The 24,016-nt window shown below is 37.7% G+C and overlaps 1 protein-coding gene across 6 annotated transcripts in view; it reads right to left on the bottom strand.

The window, feature by feature from the left end:
* Aig1 (androgen induced 1) overlaps positions 1-14,237 on the bottom strand; it is a 242,959-nt gene extending 228,722 nt beyond the window's left edge. For 2 of the 6 annotated variants that reach the window (XM_046450582.2, XM_046450586.2), the window contains exon 1: positions 13,956-14,205. In XM_046450582.2, coding sequence (XP_046306538.1) covers positions 13,956-14,096 — 141 coding nt within the window. In that variant the 5' untranslated portion in view covers positions 14,097-14,205. Of the gene's footprint in view, positions 1-13,955 lie in introns of all 6 variants that reach the window. The other 4 variants (XM_046450594.2, XM_046450581.2, XM_046450576.2 and 1 more) reach the window with 4 other exon arrangements.
* Positions 14,238-24,016: the final 9,779 nt, after the last annotated feature.

Genomic DNA, 24,016 nt, shown 5'->3' with positions numbered 1-24,016 from the left:
AAAGCACACAAGGGCGGGCAGATAGGGAACAAAAGTAAAAATGAATCAAGGCCCATAAGGGGGAGGTTCCGGAAGTTTTCTTCTTCTTTTTCCCCCAGATCTGACCTGAGAGCAGACTGATGCCTGGAACCCGGGAGCAAGCGCTGAGGCAGAAACTGCAGCCAGGTAATGGGGGAAGAGGCGGCTGAGAGCTACAGCTCATGTCCCCCCCACCCCCACTTTTTTCTCCTCAGTGTGGTAACTAAAACCCCAAGAAAAGTCTCTCTCTGGCCAGAGAAAGTAGGAAAAAGAAAGCCCTGTTGTATAAACCTAAGGCGGGGGGGCACGTTTTCTCTCTCTCTTCTCACTGCCTCACTCTGAAGCATGTGTGGACTGCCTGACAGCTGAAATCCTGAGAGGACACCATACTTCTGACCAGAGGAACCAAGAGAAAGGCTATTTGAGAGCTGTAGAGGGGGACACAATCACAGAAAAAAACCTGAAAAGGGTCAGTGCATAATTCTGCATGTGCACTTCTGTCCTGGATGCAACTCAGAACAGACCTAATCAAGTATTGTAGAAGCCTCAAGACCTGAAATACCACATAAGCCACTGCTGACGTCCCAGAGTAATTCCTGAGTGCAGCAAGCCACAGTCCGAAACAAAAAGCTACCAAAATCTTTGAAATCTCTGCTGGCACCAGAACATCCGTGAGCTATAGAACATGAGATCTGAACCTAAACAGGTTGACAGCCTGCTATGACAGACAAGAATCAGTACTCTCTATAAGGTTTTAAAAGAACCCAGAATCTCACAATGTAACATCCAAAATGCTCTGGGTATAAGCCCAAATAACTTGACAAAGAGCCAGGAAAATCAGACCAACATTAAGAAAAGAAAAAGGTCATTAATAGATGTCAATTCCAAGATGGCCCAGATATTGGAATTACTAGACAGGGACTTTAAGGCAGCTCTTCAACAATCCTCCATAAAGGTAACTGTGCAAATGAATGAACAACAGAAATTTATCTTGGGAAAATAGTAACTGTAAAAAGGAATCAAGTGGACGGTTTAGAAATGAAACATATAATATCCAAAATTTTAAAAATTCACTGGGTGGGCTCCATGCAGAAAGTGGATGACAGAGGTAAGTGTCAGTGAACTTCAAGAAAGATGGGTAGAAAATATACAACCCAAAAACAGAGGGGGGGAAAAAGACTAAAAAAAGGAATGAATCCTCAAGAATAAAAATAAAGAGATCTGACATTCATATCAACAGAGTCCCCGAAGAAGAGACAAAAGAAATAGTTACAGGGGCTGGGATTGAGGCTCAGTGGTAGAGCCCTTGCCAAGCACATGTGAGGCACAGGGTTCGATCTTCAGCTTCACATAAAAATAAATAAGATATTGTGTCCATCTACAACTAAAATTTTTTTTAAAAAAAAGAAGTAGTTACAGAAAGAATACCTAAACAAATAATGGCTGTAAACTTCTCAAATGGGTGAAACTCATAGACTACATATTCAAGAAGCTCAGCAAACCCCTATCAAGATAAACTCATAAAATCATACCCAGACATGTAATCACACTGGTGAGCACCAAAAATAATAAGGAAAATATTAAAGGCAACAAGAGAAAAAAACATATTATATTCAAGGAAGCAACATGTTGAACTTCTACAAATTTGTCATCCAAAATCATGTAGGCCAGATGACAATAGCACATGATCTTTCAAGTGGTGAAAGAAAAGAACTGTTACCAGAATTTTATACCCAGCAAAAATATCCTTCAATGAAGACGAAACTGAAGGAAAACTCAGAGAATCTATAGCCAGTATACTTCTTAGTAAAATGCTAAATGTAAATTATCAGTCTGATGGAAAATAATACCAAAGGTAAATGTGGATATAAGAACTGAAGAAAGAACAATATAAATGGTAAGTATTTGAGTAAATTTAATAGACTATTTTACTCTATTAACTTCCTTAAAATATTTTACTGTAACTAGCAAAAATTATACTATGATCTATGGAGTTATATAAATGCACTCAATATGATAACTATCTCAAAAAGTGGGAAGGGTAAAGTGACAAGTCTTGCATGTTTTACTTGAAGTACAAAACTAGTTGCTTTAATTAGATTATGTAAAGCTAAGTTTGTATATAGTAACCTCTGGAGCAATAATTAAAATAATACAACACTGAGGATATAGCTCAGAGGCAGAGCATATATTTTTAGTATGCACAAGACCCCCAAATAAATAAATAAAATAATAGGAGAGATATATATTTGAATAGCCAACAGATAAATTAAAATGAAATGCAGCGTGATAAAAATATTCAAATAATCCAAATGAAGGCAGAAAATAGGAAAAGAAAAACAAAAAGAATAACAAATACTAAAATGACAAGCCTACATTCAACCATAGGTTTATTAATATCAGATGAGGAAAATCACCAAGGAAAACAGAATCAAATTGGTAATGACAAAAGAGTCAATTCACCATGATACACATTATTCCTACATGTGTATGCACTTAACATTGTTCCATGCTCCAAATTACATAATACAAAAACTGATAGAGTTGGGCCCAGTGACACATGTCTACAACCCAGCCGTTTGGTAGGCTGAGGCAGGAGGATCACAAGTTCAAGGTCAGCCTCTGCAACTTAGCAAGATCCTGTGTTAAAACCTAAAACTAAAACAAACAGAAAAGAAGCAAACAAACAAAAACCTGATAGAACTGAAATGTGAAATAGACAAACACATAATTATACTTACACAGTTTAATTCTCCTTTCTCAGTTAATCAGAGAAAACAGACAATAAATCAACAAGGATATAGAACACCTGAGCCATAGTACTAACAAACTATGTAATCGACATTTAAGGAACACTCCACTCAGTAACAGCAGAATACACATGCCAAGTACACATGGAATATTCAACATGATAGGCAGGTAAAAACAGAAATCAATGAAATTGAAAATGGAATAAAAATAGGAAAAAAGCTACTCATCGGAGAAAAAATAAAACAATAAATATTGAGAAACACTAACCAAACAGATGAAGAAAACAAAAATAAGATACATATTACCAATTCACATCTGAAGTGTGGTTATGACTACAAACCCTATGAACAGTAAAAGAAAGATGAGAATACTAAAAGGTGGAATGGAACAATTCTGTGAAAGACAAACTATCAAATATCAATTTAAAAAACAACTAATAACCTTAACAGTTCTAGGCCTTGAAATCAACCAAACTAAATTTGCAAATGAAACTTTTCAACAACAAAAAAAAATTCCAGTGATTTTCAGTAGTAAATTCTACCAAATATTTCACAAAGAAGCAATACTATTTCTACTTAATCTTTTCCAGAGCACTATAGAGGAATGAGGCCAGCATAATCTAATATTGAAGCTAGACAAAGATTTTTTAAAAAGTAATGAATATTTCTCAAGAAAAGAGATTAAAAATAGCTCAAAATTATTAGCAAATCAAATGTGGTATATATAAAGAGGACAATACTTCACAATTAAGTGGCATTTACTCCAGGAACACAAGACCAGTTCAATAAGTAAAAATCAAGTAATATAATTCACCATATTAACAGAAAAAAACAATAAAAACCATATGTAAATATCAGTAGATATAGTTAAACTACATGACAAAATTCAATATCTATTAATATTAAAAAGAAAATTTTCAGAAAACTAGGAATGGAAGGAAATTTAAACTGATAAATGTCAGGAAAAAAAAAACTCAATGTAACCCCATAATTACGGGCAAAAGACTAAATGTTTTTCCCAAGGAAGAAACAAGGTAAAGATATCTGCTCTCATCTCTTCTATTTAACAGTATACAGACAGTCTTAGCCAATGCAATAAAACATGAAAAAGGAATAAAAGCTATGCTGATTAGAAAGGAAAAAGTAAAATGTCTCTATTAACAGATAACATGATTATCTACATTATTTTTAAAACTCCCATGGGATCCACCACAGAGTTCCTAGAACTAATAAGTGGGTTTAACAAAATCAGAGGACATAAAGGCAACATGCAAAAATCAAATATATCTCTAAATGCTAACAATAAAAAACCAGAAAGTAAAATTTAACAAAACAGTATTATTTGCTTCACTAAGGAGGATATACAGATAACCAATATGCACAAGAAAAATATGAAATGCAAATTATAACCACAATCTGAAATCACTCCAATCAAACACCAATCAAAATGGCTAAAATGTACAATATTGACAACATCTGGCAAGAATGGGGAGAAACTATCATTCACACACATTTGGTGAAGATGTGAAATGGTACTGCCATTCTGGGCAAGAGTTTGGTAGCTTCTTTTAAACTAAAATTGCAACTACCATACAATCCAGCAACTGTCCTCTTGGATATTTATGCCAAAGAAATGAAAACTTAAGCTCATATAAAAATCTAAGCATAAATGTTCACAGAAGCTTTATTTAATAGCACCAAACCAGAAACAATCCAGATGTCTTTTAATGCACAAATAGTTAAATGAACTGTGGTGTAGCCACAACCATGAAATATTACTTGGCAATGAAAAGAAACTACCAATAGACGTGATAACTTGGATGACTTTCCAGGGAATTATAGTAAGTGAAAAAAAGGCAATCCCCAAAAGCCAGATTTCTATGATTGAATTTATGTAACATTCCTGGAATGACAAAATCATAAAAAGAACAAATCATTGGTTGTCTGGTTCAGGGATGAAGTGGAGGTAAAAGATAGGTATGGTCATAAAAAGACTATGACTGTAAGTTTCTATATCTTGACTGTTTCAATATCAATCTCCTGATTCTAATAATATACAACAGTTTTATAAGATGTGACCATTAGGGGAAACTGTGTAAAGGCAATACACTGGTGTCTCTGTATTTCTCACAACTCATGTGACTCTACAATTACCTCAAATAAAATGTCAATTAAATATAAAAGGATTAATAAAAATAATTTAAAATACCATTCACAACAACACTAATAAAAATAAAATAAGTATAAACCCAGCAAAATAGGTATACGAGCAATATGTCGAAAACTACAAAACACCAAAGAAAGAAATGTATTTATTTATTTTAGTTGTAGATGGACACAAAACACCTTTATTTTATTTATTCTTTTATGTAGTGCTGAAGATCGAACCCAGTGCCTCACATGTGCCAGTCCAAGTGCTCTACCACTGAGCCACAACCCCAAACCCCAAAGAAATTAAATCAGAAATCTAACTTAAGATACATATCTCGTGTTCATGAATCAGAAAAATAAATATTAAGATGTCAATGTTCCCTAGATTGTTATTTAGATTCAGTGACATAATGCTAAAGAAAACAGTGGGACTGTGTGCAGATATTTAAAAAATCATTTAAAAATTTAGACAGGAAAACAAAGTAATTAGAATAGTCTGAACAATCTTTGAAAAAGAACCAAGTTGGAGAACTTAACGCACTACTTGCTTTCAAGACATACTATAACACTACAACAGTCAAGACAGTGTGACACCTAAGGACAAAGATACTTCACTGGCAGAGAACAGAGTTCAGAATTACATATATACATAGCATGACTTAGGAATCAAAAGCCAATCAAAGGTGAAAGGAAAATCTCTTCAAGAAATGCTGTTGGAACGATTGCACATCATATAACAAAAAAAAAAAAAAAAGGAAAAGAAAGACTCAAACTATAAAACTTCTAGAAAGAAAAAGGCGGGGTGGATCTTTGTGACTTTATTTTAGGCAAAGAGTTCTTAGATACATCAAAAACAGGTTCCAGCTGGGCTCAGTGGTGCACACCTATAATTTCAGTGGCTTGGAAGGCTGAGGCATAAGAATCGCAAGTTCAAAGCCAGCCTCAGCATTTTAGCGAGGCTCCAGGAAACTCAGTGAGACCCTATTTCTAATAGAAGAAAAAAAGGGCTAGGGATGTGGCTCAGTGATTAAGTGCCTCTGGGTTCAATCCGCAATACCAATAATAATAATAATAATAATAGCTTTGGATGTCATCAAAATGATAAACTTTTGCTCTGCCAAAGATATTACTAATAAAATTAAAAGATAAGCCACAGACAGGGAGAAAATATTTGCAAATCACATATTTGACAAAGTACTATTTTTTTTGGCATACATAAAATTGCTCAAAGCTTAATAATAAAAAAATCAATTTTTTAATAGGCAAAGATTTGAATCCATCATTTTTCTTTCTTTATCTGTGTGTATTTGTGTGTGTGTGTGTGTGTGTGTTTTGTTTTGCTTTGTTTTGTTTTTATTTGTTTGTTGGTTGGTACCAGAGATTGAAAACAGGAGCACTTTACCTGAACTACTTTCTCAGTCCTTTTAATTTTTTTGAGACAGTGTCTTACTACATTGCTGAAGCTGGCCTTAAACTTGTGATCCTCCTGGCTCAGCGTCCTAAGTCACTGCAATTATAACTGAGCACACAACTACACCCAGATTGCACACACTCTTTAACAACCACACACACACACACACACACATACACACAGGCACACAGAGAGAGGATAAAAATGCATAGGAAAATATAAGTGATTATAAGTGAGCACACAACTGCACCCAGCTTGCACACACTCTTTAACAATCACACACACACACACACACACACATACACACAGGCACACAGAGAGAGGATAAAAATGCATAGGAAAATATAGTTTAATATTATTAGTCAGGAGAGAAGCACAAATTAAAATCAAGACAATATATCACCAGGCGGACACCTTTTAGAACAGCTAAAACAGAGAAAAACCTACATTGAAAAGGACACAGAGCAACTGAAAAATTTAAATATACTTCAACTTATGGATAGATAAACAAGCTGTGGCACCCCGGAATACCACTCAGCAAACAAATGGGACAAATTATTTATTTGCAGGATGTGAATGAATCTGAAATGCATTGTGCTAAGTGAAGGACACAGACAGACTCACAGACATGCTGTAGGCCTTATATATTTTTTCTAGAAAACAAATCTGCAGTTGGTAAGAGTCAAGGGAGGGTTTGACTATAAAGAGGCCAGCACACATGAAGGAATGCTTTTAGGTGGTTAATTGTAGCCACACAATTCTGTGAAAACTTACAGAGCTTGCACCAACAAGAATTTTGAAGTATGTGAATTAAAAACCAATTTTTAAAAACCATGTGTATACTTTGAACTTTCTTCTTAAAGTACATATATGATTGAAAAGAAAAATATCAAATACTAACATTGATATCTGATAGCTGTAATTTCTTAAAATTATATGACTTTTTTCCTGAAATATGACAACATATAAATGTACACACATATATGCATATATATCTGTAGTATGACTGTTTCTGTGTATGTAAATACCACCTTGAAGCACTAAAATACTAAAATGCAAGGAAATTAGGCAGAATTTAAGATGTAATGTATTTTCTTCCCTATGATTTCACATAAATTCGTATGTATAATAAATTTTCTTTCTCTTTTTTTTTTTGTGGTGCCAAAGTGAGGCAAAAAATGTACAAATTCTCTATAGTCTCTATATGCATTGCTTTTGAAATTGAAAATTTCAAATTATAATGCAATCTTAGAGAGCTGACATAAGTCAACATGAAGGGGCAGGCACATTGTCTGACATCTTATAATTCCATGCCTCCCTCCTGCATCTTATTCCACTCCCCCAAGAAGCTAATCAAGGAGTGTGTCATTTTCAAAGATAGTTTAGTCCCCACTGCACTGGTACAGGACTACGGTGCAGGTGAGAAATGAGTCCTTCAACTTCACAGCCACAGGCTACACCAAAGAAAGCAGTGGTATTATGGACTCCTGAGCAGTAAGACTTTTCCAAGCATGCTTGGATCAAAGGAACATCTGATTCAATGTGGAAAATTGTACTATTGTTCATGCTTCCACAGAAACATGTGACAATTCATGGGAACATAGAAAAACAAATGAAAACCCTCAAGAGCAGCTACCAATTTTGCTAAATGTTATACCAGGCATGGGGGAATGGTGAGGATGAGAAAAGAAGTGACCTCAACCAGTGGTCAGATGACTTTCTGTAATTTCAATAACATTTGCAACTAAGAGAGGGAATGGGTAAATCTACCACCAACCACTTCCCCAACTCTGACAAAACCAGGCCCCTGTTTTATGTTTGATCCAAAAGCAACATTTGCACAAAGGTAAGGAGGATTCTCTGCAAAGGATTAATCTCAGGATTACTTTCCAGGTTAGGAAAAAACATGATTTGACGCTTTATGCTTATGTGCACATTATGGTCTGAGCCTACTGAAGTAAAATGTGCAGATTCAACCCCCAAAAAGGAAAAGTGAAAAACAACAACAACAAAATCCCACCTAATTTTGTTCATGAGCTTCTGGCCTTTACATGGCATTCTGTGCTTTTCACTGGCTAAACACCATAGTTAGATAATAACATGCAAAAGCTCTTCTCAAGATATTTTGTTTCCGATTTAAATTAAGTCATGAACTACAGTCAAGACTGTCTTTTATGATAAGTAGGTAAGTAAATATAAGGCTAACTCAATTGCAAAATTCTGTATACTTATGCAGTTCACTCTGCCATTTCAACATTTTTCCAAATGTCAAAATTTCTCATGAGCCTTAAAGCAAAAAATGTATCAACCAGGTATACTTGACCATTTCCTGCTTTGAACAGCACAATCTCTTCCGCATCAGAGCCCTTATTTATCCTGTTCCTTCTGTGGTTTTCCTATTCTTTTGCAATATGGATTTTGATAACAAAAACAACAATGTACCTAGATTATATTACCTTTAACTTCTCCAGAAATTCTTTCACCCTGCCAAATGTGTTTGGCTTTCATAAAATTACAATAAAAGAAACATCAACTATAATGACATTCCTGTACATTCTGCCAAAAAAGTAATTTAAGGAATTATCTATCATGCTACCTGATGTCTGTTATATGAGGATCTGAGTGATAAATAACCTTGAAAAGTTAATATGTGGAAAGAAACTGTCTTTTTCCTGATAAATTGGTATGCGTCCTTTATTCCAAAGCTAGGGACTATCAAACAATTTCTTCATTTTTGCATTGGCTGCCCTAAAGCTTATTTAATTCGTTTCTCAATTGTAATACCTACCCATCTCTGTGCCTGTTTCTATTTTTTTCTTTCATTTTCAAGTTGTAAGTTTTTACATGTGTTTAATTATGTCATAGTGAAAGCCACCTTAAATATGTTTTGAAAGTAGGCAGAATTCCTACGTGAAGGCTGGGCCCTACAGCTATCCCACATTAAATTACAAAATTCCTAGAGTGGCTTTTATCAAACCAAAATGTGCAATGGAAATCACCTGATAAGCTCAGTAAAATGCAAATACTGACTCAGAAGATGTGGGGTGAAGCCAGCTCCCAGAGAAAGCGACTCATGTGGGTCTCAGTCCACCCTTTGAGTAGGCAGCATCCTGGCAACAATATACTGCCAATGCATGAATGAAAAGTCCAGTACAGGAGGAATAATGAGGATCATAAACAGTAAGTACCATAAAACAGAGCAAAAGAGATAGCCAGATCTCTGTTCCAATCTTTAAAAATCCAACTCTCAAACCCAATATCATTATTTAATTTTTAATAGCAAACTCCCAGTTAATGTTTTTCAAAGAAGTTGGTTCTGACTTATTTGTTAGGCAATTTACCATATACATCCAAATAAAGTTCTGGTTGATATGCTGTTTAAAATTCCTATTATTTTTAATATTTTGGGAGGAGACAAGAAAATAATGCTCATTAAAAAATCTGGAAAGGGAAAATTCCCATATACCCCAAGTACTAGGGTGAAGCTTCAAATTACAGCTGCCTTTTTCATTTATTTATTGCTGGTTTTATTTTGATTCTTCTTTTTTATTGTCTTTGGCAGCATCTATGAGAAGGATCACAGCAAGGAATAAGGGAACAAGTCTCCATCATTTGAAGAAAATTCATCAGTTGTGATATTTATTAAGGAAATACTGGAACATCAGTTTGTTTAAATTTTCGGTTTTTTTCCAGATTATTTCCAGTTAAGAGGATTCCTTCCCTTAGCCTTGGCCTGGCATCTTGCAAACAATAGTTTCTGAAATAATTCACAGTTAAGAAAATGCCTAGGGCTGGGGTTGTGGCTCAGCGGTAAATTGATTGCCTAGCATGTGCAAGGCCCAGAGTCTGATCCTCAGCACCACATAAAAATAAATACAGGTATTGTGTCCAACTACAACTAAAAAATAAATATTAAAAAATATATTTAAAAACAAAGAGAAAAAGCCTAACATTTTCCAATGTTGTTCAGTCTATAAATTCTCACACTGTGCACATTACATGCATGTCTTCTCCACAGAGTTTCATGGGTAAAAAAGGTAAAAACCTACGTTTTGGTTAAAGATAAAATTAGCCAGTTATTTAATATACAAGGACTAGTAGAGTATTTTGTTTCGCATAATTAAAAAAAAAAAAAGTTAGATTTTTTTTTCCAGGTCAGAAGCTTTAAAGCCAAATGTATGAGTTTTCTATTGCTCCTATAACAAGTTACTATTAGTTTAGTGGCTTAAACAACACAAGTAATTGTTTCACAATTCCTGAGGTCAGAAAGTCCAAAACTGGTTTTATTGGGTTAAAACTCAGGGCTGTGTTCCTTCCAGAAACTCCAGAGGAAAATCCATTTTCCTTATTCTCAGCTTCTAAATGCCTTTCACACTCCTTGGCTCATGACCCCTCTTCCATTCAACACCAGCAATGTTGATGATCTATTTGTGACTTTCCTCCTCAGTCATATCTTCTTTCAAATGACTCTTCTGTTTCCTCATTCCATTTCTAAGGACCCTCAAGATTCTGTGGTAGTGTCCATTCTGATTGTATTTTCATCACTCTTTGAGAATAAGAATCATTCCAAAAGAACCAAAGCCATAACATTGGGCCCAGCTAGATATTCCAGAATAATCCCCCTATTTTAAGGTCAGTTGATCAGCAATCGTCATTCCCTTTGCTATACAATATAACATATTCACAGGTTCTGGGCATGAGGATGTTGAAATCTTTGGGGACCCATAATTCTGCCTACCAAACCAAGACAGTGTTTCTTTTTCCATTTACAAACTTGAACTTTCCAAAAATGATTAGGTTCTTTTACAATCGTTCAATACTAGGAAAAGAAGCTCTTGGGCCATAATAGCATGCGATTACTGGTAATAACAACGTGCTTTCCAGTTTTTGACCATGAGCTCTGATGCTATTAGAATGACTTTCATACCCAAAGAGCAATGCGAATACAGCTAGAGGCCACTACCATGGAACCATCTGCACCTGGAGACATTAGTCCACATTTCCCGACTCCCATTAGAGTAAACTGATGCCATAGAACATGGAATTCAACTGTGACTCTGCAACCAGGTTGGCCAGAAAAAGAGCCTTCTTATTAAAATTCTGAGAAGCCAAACCCTCTTCCAAATTGCTCCAATAAGCTTAGAATCATTAAAATTGTCAAAGGCACTAGGAAATAAAGTTCATTCAGTGTCTTCTTAAGCACACAAAAAATGTAAAATTAAACAGGTACATTTTAGTAGCCTCATCTTTTCATGCCATCATGGCAGACTGACAAGATGGCTGTTTTAACAGCTGTATGATGCTTAAGCTCTAAGGACTTGAAATCTCTAATAAAAAGAGTAACACTTTGCATGTGAGCTTTTACAAATATATTCCAGACATACTTTCTCACAGGAACTCTTGACTAAGTATAATTATTGTATTTCAATCAGGAGCCACAAAGTGTAAAGATTTTGAAGGGTTGGCTAAAGGCCCTATACACACACAGGGCCAAATATAAATACAAAAGTACAAGTTTTATGTTTGAATCTATGGTCTACATACTGGAATAGAAAACAAAAGTATAGTTTTGAGATTACTGATGTTTAAAATAGGCAAGTCCAATCACCAAATGTTAAAATAGAAACTGCATGACGGCACATCAGACTGACTCTACTACCATTTCATATGACATGAAGGTTACAGGAGGTGTATTGTTTCTTGTGAGCCTTGTTTTCTAACACATTAGAAGCGATGCCATTGTGAGAAAGCAGTCCTCTCTCTTGGGGTAACCAACACACTCAATTTCCACCCCTCTCACCACTGATCCATTCACTTGTTCCCCGCAAAATAGCATCTAAGGCAAGGGCAGGGCTGCGCACTGTTTGAAGAATCTATGGCTCGCTCCTTAGCAACACTCAAATGGGCCCGTTCTAAGAAAAGATCTGACTTAGGAATGGGATAAGGAGTTTTGTTCACCTAGGCCCTTAAAAGAATTCTGAACATCTATGTGTGTATTTTTAAATACATCTAAACATCTTTAACTTAAGATTAAATACTTGAAGAAGGGACATGATTTCTGGTGCTCTGTATATGGTACTTGTGTCTTTTACACATATTTACCAGAACCTTAGGGATATAGAGATAACTCATTCAATCTATGCAAAATTTTTGCATAACATAATTGGTGAAGCCAATTCTTATTGATATGCTACTCAATCCAATGAGTATTTCTATCAAAACAACTCCAATTGGTTTTCGATCAGATATGAAGATAGTCCTGGTGACAGTCACATATTTTCTGAATGCTAAAAGAAACATTCAGAAAAAATAAGAGACACAGCCTTGGCATTTGCTCCTCACCTGGATGAATGGAGAGGAAGAAAGGCTATTGGAAAGAAATTCACATGCTCAGAGGAAGATTAGTTTCAAGATTAGTTTCAAGAAAGAGTTGAAAGTGGAAGATTTGAAAATGAAAACTTGGAGCACTCCATGTGTGCCTAGGATTGCTGGGGAAAAGAATTTAAATTGCTCACTGAAATATATTGCAAAATAAGGTGGTATTCTAAAGCCTCTAATGGCTTTTTTTTTTTTTTTTTGAGGCATACTGAACCTTTGGAAAGACCTTAAAGTAAGTATCAAGTTCTCTTTATCAAAATGAAGGTTCAATCAAAGTGATGATAGCTGTGGTGTGTGGCCAACCTTGTGTAAATCTTGAACAGACAGTTCCAGAATTCCAGCAGCTGGTTCTGCATTTTCTCTGAGTCCTTTAGAACTCTACTGCTTTTGTTTTAATCCTCTGCCCATGCTTGATAGTCTTTGTGTGTGTGTGCCTGTGTGTGTGTGTCCTGATCTTAGTTACCTTTGGCCCAGAAGTTCCAAAGTCCACCCTGTGTCCCTGTGGAAGCCCTTTTAGTGCCAGAAATAGACAACCTTTAAAATAATAATAACCTATACCTGTTAAGAGTATCATGTGGTGCCAACAGAGGACCTGCTTATGCAAACACTGCAAACTTATACCAGAGGAGACCAAGAGCAGTGCACAGCCACAGTAGGAATACACTTTGAAAATCTCTCTCCCTTGATGTTTCTGGGGCAAAGGTTGCAAGGAAACTATTGACAATGGGCAAAAAAAAAAAAACAGATGCAAACAAGTTAAGTTTATTAGGTGCTTCATCTGTCATAGAAGAGGGATTTGGGCGCTTTCACACGAAGCTTCAAGTAACTAGACAATACCCAGTTTCCTTCGATGCTGCAAATTTATCCAATGGAGATGGCGGTTGCTCTAGAAAGCACCTTGAGGGCAAATGCGACTGAGGCCACTCGTGATCAAGGTCGTCGGATGCTTTGGGTAGATGATGAATCTTCTCATGTCACCTCTTAGAAGCAGGTCTGTGTCCCTCTCCAATAGCCCACCGCCTGGCCGCGCCCCACCTCCATTCGTCCCCAGCTACCAGGTAACGGTGGGTGGTTTCGAAAGTGCCACAGCGGGGGCAGCCAGGCCTTCAGACGCTGGGAAGCGTCACTGGGAAGACGCGAGCACAGGGGAAGGCGCGCAGGTGCTGGCGCGCAGGTGCTGGCGCCCCCGAAACGCACACGGGGCACCCGGCGCAGGGCGGGCGGTTGGGGGGAGGGGACGGCCTTACCAGATCAATGAACGTCAGAAATTTCCAGCTCCCTCCGTAGGTTTGATGCGAGGGCATTTCGATGGCCTTGTAATTGCACAGGATAGAGCAATAGGACAGCAGGATCGCCACCCGCAGCACCTGGCAGGGGACAAGCGCCATGTTCGCGAGAGGCCTGGGCGGGACGGGCGGCGCGGAGGGCGCGCGGGCGGCGCCAGGCGCACGGGGGCTACCGCCGTGGGAACCCGGACCCGGACGCGGCGTGACGCGGGGCGGGGGCTGCGGCTGGGCGCGTGCCCCGCGGGACCGGCGCGGCCGCGAGCGCCCTGGCGACCTGCGCGGGCGGGGTGCTGTTTGTGGGCGCTCCCGGTGGCCGGCTGCGGCCAGGCAGGCGGCGTGGCGTCATCTCTTCCGTCACCTTCGTCATTCTGCTCCGGCTTTCGCGGGGCCCGGGAGACCCGGCCGGGGGCGCCCTCTAGGCGTCCCGGGAAGGGGTAGGCGGGCTCCGAGTGTCACCCAGGCTCGGGAAGTGCGCAGCGACTTGGGGAACCGCCGCTGATGGCATCTGCCGGGCGTGGAGGAAGCAGGGCCTGGCGAAGGGGCGAGGAACCTGGATTGAATCAGGGGACCCTCCTGTCAACCAGTTTTCCAGCCCCTGGGACGCGCTGCTCTGGGCCAGGCGAGGTGCCCAGTGCGGGTCCAGGGGAGGTGTCAGCTCTGTCAGGTCGCCCCTAAGTGACTCATAAATCGTGCTTTCAGGCGGGGACTACCCTGCACTGTTCTGCAAGAGGTTTACCATCCTGACAACAAACAACACAAGCTAGAATATGAACTTTGGACAAGAGATTTATAAATGTAAAGCTATAAAGAAAGTAGTGCCAGGTAACACTTTCTGCTAAAGACTCCATTCAATTCAAAAACCAAACCCATGGGCAGTAACTTAAGTCCTTGGGGCGTTAAACTCACTTTTACCCATTGACTTCCGCCGCCCCCCCACCCCCACCCCACCCGCAGTACGAAACCAGAGCTTAATGGGACGAAAATAAATATAAACTGGATTCCCTCTGCCTTCCAGTAAATGTTGTCACTCTAAAGTTGCCTCAGTCTGTGGGCAGCATTTTTTTTTTTTTTCCTTAAATCATGATCGTATTTCAACCAACCAGATGCAGGGTCAGACTGTGAAAGACCACATAGGTATTTCCTGTGGATCCATTTAAAACAGGTGTCCTCTCCAAATAGTCTCTGAGTCAGAGAGGATGTGGAGTAAGAAGTGGCTGGGTAAGCATAGCTTCAGAGGTAAAGAGAAAGTAGCAAATCAGAATGTTTTCCTGCGTTATTTTCAATCAACATCTAAACTAAAAAGAGACCCACTAGATTTTCTGAAATTGGCTTTGTAATTTTGCTCATAGAAATTGAAATCACAAGGTTGTATTAGCATAAGATTGTTCTTCATTGATGATTTATAGACTTACTGTCATGTAATAGTTGGGTTTATTTTTGTGTGTGTCCTTGTTACATATTCATAAGTTCCCAAAAAAGATTTTTTGGAGACTTACCTAGCTATCAAAGGCCTTGACAAAGTTTTGTGTGTTGATGTGATATTCTCAAAGTTGGATGTACCTTTCCTAGTTTAGATTTTAGAAAATCATCATAAGACTCCCTGTCCCCATCATTACAAAATAAAATGATATTTTCATAAAGCTCTTTAAATTTTTTTCCTATGGTCAGTTTCTTTTCAAATAAATAATACTTAAGTGTTCAAACATAATAGGTTTGGTTGTGTTGTGTGATTTGCTAACCATAATGAGATAGTTCTACATATTTTTCTTTTTTTAATATTTATTTTTTTAGGTGTAGATGGACACAACACAATGCCTTTTTATTTTCACATGGTGCTGAGGATGGAACCTCGGTTCCGCCCGTGCTAGCCGAGCAATCTACCGCTGAGCCACAATCCCAGCCCCAGAGATAGTTCTATATTTTAAAAAATGAAGCGTTTGCATAAAGCTTGACTCAAATGCTATTTTATGAGAATGTCAGTCTACAATTTTTAGAACTTCTTAATCACTATTTGTAAACATGTCCAGGGTTGCTCTCTTTGATTTTAATCCATATCTAATTATGTTATTCATGTTTTACAGGTATTCTTTGTGATATAATATTAATATACACCCAGATTATATTTTACAGTGTAAATAATACAATAGGCTATTGCTCTTAGAACTTCACTCAGTAGGTTATTCCTTTTTATAAACTGTAATACAGTACTCACTTTTACGTGTGTATGATGATTCCACATTTGATTTAAGAAATACTGTTTACATTCTGTAGAAGAAATATCTGCATGCCACTTTTTAATTTTTTTTCTTCTACTGCACCATTAATGAGATGGAAAAGAAAATCCTTGTCCAACTGAGTTTCATGGATACTAGTAAACATAAGAAACACCAAAGGAAGATTTCAAACCCTATTTTAACTTGTAGTTATTTTAATGTTCTTACTCTTAAGGCTATATAAGGGCTGAGAATACTCTAAGTATTTCTAAAAACTGATACAAATTCTCTGTGTGTGTGTGTGTGTGTGTGTGTGTGTGTTTGGAAGGGGAGAACTTTGGACATATTGGTGGTGATAATACCTGCTAATTTTGGAAATGACAAGAACCCCTGTGTCTCCCTTATGTTGTATTCCAAGAAGCCAACTTCATTTATGTATAGGTCTTTGCTTTAAAATTTTGGTGGAAGAACTGTGTTTATGTAAAGTTTATGATAATCAATGTCTATGCATTTACTTTAGTTCTGCATTTACATTAAATAAGCAATTTCTAACAATATCAATATATTTGGACCAATAATTTATCCCCCTTCACACTTTTCTGCCACCACAGGGGTGGAAGTCAGGACATGTCCTTTTCAGAGGCTTGGGCATTGGAAAAATCCTCTCAGTATTGCAACCTTTCAGTTGCTTATTTTTTCTTTATTATGAAAGTAGCTTGTTGATAATATGAAAATAGGAAAAAATTCAACATTAGCTCCACCCAGAGAAAACACTGAATATTTTAGCATTTTCCTGCCTGTTTTTTTTTTAATAATGCCTAGTTAGATGGGTGTAACCTACTATATAACCATTTGCATCATTTGAATTTATCTCTTAAGTTTAATGAGAAAATTTTCCCTCATGTAAAATTTGTGAAAATCATATTTAATGATTGCATACTGCAACATAATACGGACATAACATATTTTGCTTAAAGTTTTCCCTGTTCTTGGATATTTAGGTTGTTTCCAGTTTTTTACCACCAGAAGTACACTGTAATGTCTGTGTTTTGAATTGAGAAAGTCACTTTTCAAGTATTATTTGGAGCTCAAAACCAATTGAAACCACACTTTTATAACCTAACACGTATACTTGTTCACACCTGTTTCTATGAACTGAGGTGCCAAGGAGAGTGCTTTTGCCCTGAAGAGCAGTTGAGAAAGACTAAGCGAAGTAGGTAAAAAATCATTTTTCCTGAAATTGATGCTCATTATAGCTTTTAAATTTTGCCTTACATATAAAATGTAGTGCCAATACATTTGACTAGCCAGATATTTTTCCTATTAACCAGGAAGAGTTGTTTTTTGTAGGCCAAATTGAACAGCAGGGACTAGCAGTTTTGTTGATGTTGCTGACTATACCAGATTTGCTGATTTGAAAATGGATTGTTTATTATAGAGATCTTTGCTAAGGTATGAGATATCTAAATGCTAAGAATTCTATTGAGAATTGTTAAAAAGCTTTAGAAAAATTAGTGTGTAGATCAGTGCACAGATCTCATACATAAGTAAAGTATCCTACTGCTAACAGTGTGCTGGCCAATGCTCCTTGTCCTACTTAGAATGTTCTCTCTTCACATACAGTCAAACCCAGCCCATCCCATAAGACATAAGCCCATATCATCTGAGAATCCCCCTTTGGGGTTTATGATCTGGCCTTCCTGTTCAGAATGATCCACCTGCATGGTTCATTGGTGATTCAAATTCTACATGTATAACCTGTACTTATTATTTCCTTCTCAAAAATTGCCCTCTCTGCAGTTCCTAATTTCTGGAAATAGTACCTGCCTTCCATGTGAGAAACATCAAGACAGAGCCAGAGGGCCTGAGGTGCCAGCCTCTTCTGCTCAAATATGCTGGAGGCATGGCAAGATGAAGGTCATGTACTACCAGAATTTTCCCAGGGGAGGATACTGTGTGTTTTTAAATGTTTCTTTTCATAAGCTACTTGGGTAGATGGTGATGATGGACATAAGGACCTCCTAAAACATTCTAGAGTAACAACAAAGAGTTGCTAACTGTCCCCCACCCTCCACATGGGTGTCAGAGTAATTGCAGAGTTTTGTTTTGATGAGTGGAATATATAGGAATTGGGGACTAGGACTGAATTTTGCTCTGGATAGTAGAGGTGGGGCTACCATAACCAGGGTCCTTTTTCTTCACTACCTTTAGCCTCTATTCTAAATAAATACTGAACAAATATTTAAAGACTATTTCAAAAGATTTTAAAGAATTTTGAATGTTTTCACCATAAAGAAGAATTAAATATTTGAAGAGATAGATGTATTAACCTGATTACACAATGTCTACATGTATTGAAATATCATAATATCCTACTAATATGTACAATTTTTATGTATTGGTTTAAAAACTAAATTTAATTTGATAAATAAAAAATGTTTTAATGCTGGGCTGGGGTTGTGGCTTAGTGGTAGAACACTTGGCTAGCACGTTCATGGCCATCCTCAGCACCACATATAAATAAATAAAGAAATAATATAAAGGTATTGTGTCCAACTACAACTACAAAAAAAAATTAAAGATATTGTGCCCAACTACAACTAAAAATTAAATATTAAAAAAATGTTTTAATGTCATAAGCTCAAATCCTGTAGAGACCAGACATATACATAGTTAAGCTATATGTAAGGTAATAGGACATGACTAGGTCTATGAAAAATGATAACAAATACCATTTACTTTTATTCTAATAAAGGCATTGCAATTTAAATTTTTGAAAATGTTGTGTTTTAGTCCTCTTTCTGTTACTATAACAGAATGCCTGAGAGTAATTTATAAAAGAAAGACATTCAAGTGATGGTCTGGAGTCTTCAAATCCAAGATCAGGTGGTTGCATCTGTCAAGAGACTTGTGCTATCGTATAACATAATAGGAATGTAGAAGGGCAAGTGGATATAGGTGGAAGAGGAAAAACTCAAGGAACAGGCTTGCTTTTTAACAACCCACTTTCACAGTAACTGGCCCAGTTCCATGAGAGAGGCCTTAATCCCTCATCACCTCTTAAAGCCTCCACCATAGCAGCAAATTTCAACGTGAGTTTTAGAGGGCACAAAACATGTTCAACCCATGACATTATGTCAGCCAAAATAAAGATCACATCTGTGTTCTCTAGTCAACTAGCAGGTCTCAGGGCGGGACTTCTGCACTCTCCTTTGAAAGAGCACCTTTTTTAAAAAAACAATAATAACTTAATTTTATTTATTTATATTTTTATGTGGTGCTGAGGATCGAACCCAGTGCCTCACATGTCCTACGCAAGTGCTCTACCACTGAGTCACAATCCCCAGAGCACATTTTGACCCTCTTAGTGTCTACAGAACTCGGCCAGTCCTGCTTCAAAGTCACTCTAGACTCCTCCCCTTTTAAAGCCATGACAACTGACACTGGAATTGACAACCCTGTTCCTAGGTGGGACAGGAGGCAAGCATGAGGATGTGTCACCCAGAATGGAAACTCCTTGTCCTAGCAGTAACCATGTGGAGGAGCACTAGCCTGTAGGGTGCGGGTGGAAGTGGTATGTGGCAATATACTGTCCAGCTTAAGGAAGGTCTGCAGAAGCTGCGCACCACTTCCCCCTGAACTTACTTCATTGGCAGGCACTCACCATGTGGCCACTGCTGGGAAAGGGAGTCTCCAGATTCCTGGTGGCCCAGCCCAAAAACCAGGACTCCAGAAACACAAAAGTGGGGTTTTATGGGTTGGATTGTGTTCCTCAAAAAGATATGTTGAAGTTCTAACCCCTGGTACCTCAGAAAGTGACCTTATTTGGAAATAGGAATGCAGATATAATTACTTAAGATAAACGATGTAATACTGGAATAGAGTAGGCCCTAATCCAACATGAATGACTGGTGTCCTTATGGGAACAGAGACCCACACGAGGAGAAGGCCCTCAGAAGACAGGAGCAGAGATTAGACTGATGACAAGCCAAGGAATGCTCAGGGTTAATTGACTGTTTCCGAAAGCTGGGAGATTAGGGCACGCAGCAGATTCTTCCTCATAAGCCTCCATAGGAACCAACTCAGCTGCACCTTGATCTTAGGCTTTCAGCCACCAGAACTGAGGAAAAAAAATTCTGTTGTTTCAAGCCACCCAGTTTGTTATGAATGCCCTAGCAAACTAATATAAGGGAGAAAAAGGTGTTGGGAGACCATGAAGAGTTCCTGCCACAACCAGTAAATTAGCTAAACTGCCCAAGGTTAAGAGTCAATTATAGTAATTTGTTCTTTGCAACATTTCTCAGGGTGGAACTTTCACTTTTCAGTCTCCTGCTATTGCCTTGTTGAATAAACTCTGCAGCTGGTTTTCCTGCCTGATCCCCCGAATCCCACTTCACCCTTCTCACCACCACTAGAATTGTCTTCCTAAAAATATAGGTCAGATCAGATCACGTCTCTTCTCAAAAATAGTGATTTCCCATGGCCTACAGGAAATCTCACTCCCTTGGAGTATGACATTTAATGTCTTCCATGAGTTAGCTGACCTTAACCCAGTTTTTCGACTTCCATGATTGCATCTCTTTAAATAATTGCATATTCTGTTTTCATAGGAATGCTTGCTTTTCCTCCAAAACTCAACATTTACTTTTACTAAATGTTCATTAAAACATTTCCATCCCCCTCGGGCACTAATAATTCACAGCACCTCTCCATTGGTTGAAATTCTACTCATCTTCCAAGGTCAGTTCCTACTGGAATTCTATAATAATGCCTATATTTGCATACTATTTTGTCAACAAGAAAGCGCTTTAACATTATACTAAATGTCATGGTGGCACCTTCTACAGAGGTCTATGCTTTCTCATCCCTTGGGCATCTCTGCACCGTCACTCATGCAGCAGGGACTTATCTGAGATGCCCTTCACAGTTGCCAGGCCATAAGTGAGGTAGTTGACAGTAAGCGTTCCCTCTTTTGTAAGATGGAAAACTTATCTCTTGATAGTTTAGATTACGTGAAACAGCTAATTAAACTATCCCCTTGGGACCCAGACTCTTTGTCCAAAGAAGGCAAGGCTTTGCAGGAACCAATGGCCTCTCCATAAAAGCAATATTACAGAAATGTGGAATGCAGGGATGATGGGATGGGCTGCTCCTTCTTACCATATTAAGCAACTTTTCCCCAAATTAAGGGCAGCTAAAATGTCTGCAGTCCATTTATTGGTCCCCTGTGTTAGTCATCCAGAGAGTTAGCCGAAAGTCAGTTTTGGAAGTTAGCATAATAAACATCCAGCACAAAAGAAGAGCTCAATAAAACTAAATGAAGCGCCAGTGTTTTGTTTTCAGGAGACTTGTGACTTGCCATGAGAGATGGTGGTAGCATCAGGCAGCCTTGCTAAGAGCCAGGAGGCAGTTTAAATGATCTGTGAATCTAGCCAACTGAGAGCCCAAGCTATTTCTACTTCTCTCACCGAAGAGAAGACCTGGTACCTTCGCAGGCCTCTTGGGGCTAAGTCTTGTTCTGACACCTTCAGGAGCTGAGCATTCAATTTCTATTCCTTTCAAAAATTTGTTTATCAGTAAAAACAAACCATTTTCTCAGGTCACTGATGGGTTCTGAATGTAGAGGAAGGTATCAGTGGATAACCATATTTGGGAACTTACATGGAAGACAATGATGTGGCTGTCCCAGGCCCTGGCTCCAAGTAAAGTTAGAATCTTCTGGGAGGACTCTGAAAATATTTACCTAGTGCAGTCCTTATCCTAACCCATTTTTTCCTGTTTCACGGTCTATTTGATGGCCGGTGCTACAGTAGCTATCTTATAATCATGAGGAAAAGAACAGAGATTTTCAGAGACCATAGAGCAATAACCTGCTGAACCAACAAAAAACTGTGGTTTCTTTCCAGATTTCTTATGATTTTTTCATAAAAAATTATTTATTTAAAACAATGTAATAGAGTGTTCTATTACAAGAAGCTAAATGATGATACAAGAAGATATATTTTATGTTATTTTATGGTATTCTTTAAAAAGTGAAGAATCATGAGAATATAAGAACAAGATTTAAATTTATGTATTTTTATATAACAAACACTCACAGAATACTACGGGCCAGGTGCCAAGCTGAGCACTTTGCAAGTATTAATTCATTTCATCCTCACTGAAAATGGTTGCTATTATTATTTTCATTTACAAAAGAGGAAATGTAGAAGCAGACTCAATTAAGTGAACTACCCAAGCTCACATGACCTATACATGGCAGAGCTGGGTATGAAAACCATGTGTTTTGAGTTCTTAATCATCACACTGGGCTAGCAGTACACAATGCTACTAGTACATTCTCACATAGAAGTTTCAATTCCTTCTCTGCCATTGACAGGTCCTGGGATCTGGGTCGTTTTTCACCTGTTACAGTAAAGTTCTGACCTCTCCTCATAGATCCTGACTCCTCTACCCAGGCTAAGGGCCATACCTGACAGCAATGTATCATGTCAGGCATAAACGATGTCTACCTTTCATCATCTCTGTGAACCTAATGATGTCTAATTCGTAAGGAGGAGAAAATTCTATCTAAAAATTCTAAGAGGCACAAATCTTTTCATAGACTTTTAATTTATTGATCATCATTTGTGATCATTTGGCCATGCCACTTAATCAACAAAGGGATCTGAAGTCATCTTCTGGAAACCAGAGCTCTACCTTCTTTGAATGAATATATCTTCAATACCTATTGAAGATCTTTTTTCCATTATTCTTTCACATAAATGGCATTTGGTCACCAGATTCATCCAGGAATTCTATTCACTGGCTTGCTGATATTGCAGAATGATATTCTTTTAAGTTTTGCTTTAGTCAATGAATTATTTTCTTTCAAAATACTATTTCCTTCTACCTTAAAATATATTGGAGATCAATCATCACCGAATGACAGAATCTTCTATTTGAAGGAAGGAAGACTAACTACTCCTGGTGTTCCAGTTTATAAATGCTGAAACTGAGACTCAGAAGAGTTAAATGACCACAGTTTTAGTTTACAGAAAAAATTGAGCAGAAAGTACAGAGAATGCCCATGTTCCCACATATGAATGTTCTTCAACTTACAGTGGGTTGGTATTCCTATAAATCCATCTTAAGTTGAAAATACCTTAAGTAAAAAATGCATTTAATTCACTAAACATACCAAAATCCTGGCTTAGTAAAGAAGCACCTTTAAAAGTGTCAGTTGTTTCTCCTCCTGGGTGGTGTTGGCTGACTGGGAGATATGGCCTAGCATTGTGACAGAGGATTGTATCACATATTGCTGTCCTGACAAGAGATCAAAATTCAAAGTTTAGTTCTTCGTGAACATATACCACTTTTACTCCATCCTAAAGGTGAAAGATTGTAAGTCAAACTACTGTGAAGTCAAAGATCATCTGTATCTTATCCCCCTTTATCCCTACATGCAGTTTCCCCTAATATCTAGAGTTTGCTGTCATGTAATACTTCTGTTAGAATTGATGGAACAGCATAGAATCATTATTAATAAATAAAGTCCACATTTTACTTTATGGTTCACTCTCCATGTTGCTGTGCAGTTCTACGGGTTTGGACAAATTTATAATGACTTGTCATACTGAGTGCTAATATTCATTGTGAATGGATGTTGGATTTTGTCAAATGCTTTTGCTGCCTCAATTGTGATCACACATTTTTCTTTTACTGGTTGATATGATGGATCATATAAATTGTTTTAATTTTTTTTTGCAGTTGTATATGGACTGAATGTCTTTATTTTATTTGTTTATTTATTTTTTTTCATGTGGTGCT

This window comes from Marmota monax, unplaced genomic scaffold (assembly GCF_021218885.2).
Source record: "Marmota monax isolate L192 unplaced genomic scaffold, Marmota_monax_Labrador192_F-V1.1 WCK01_AAM20220418_F8-fsc00030, whole genome shotgun sequence".
In the NCBI taxonomy this organism is placed as follows: Eukaryota; Metazoa; Chordata; class Mammalia; order Rodentia; family Sciuridae; genus Marmota; species Marmota monax.
This window is presented reverse-complemented; position numbering and strand designations above follow the sequence as displayed.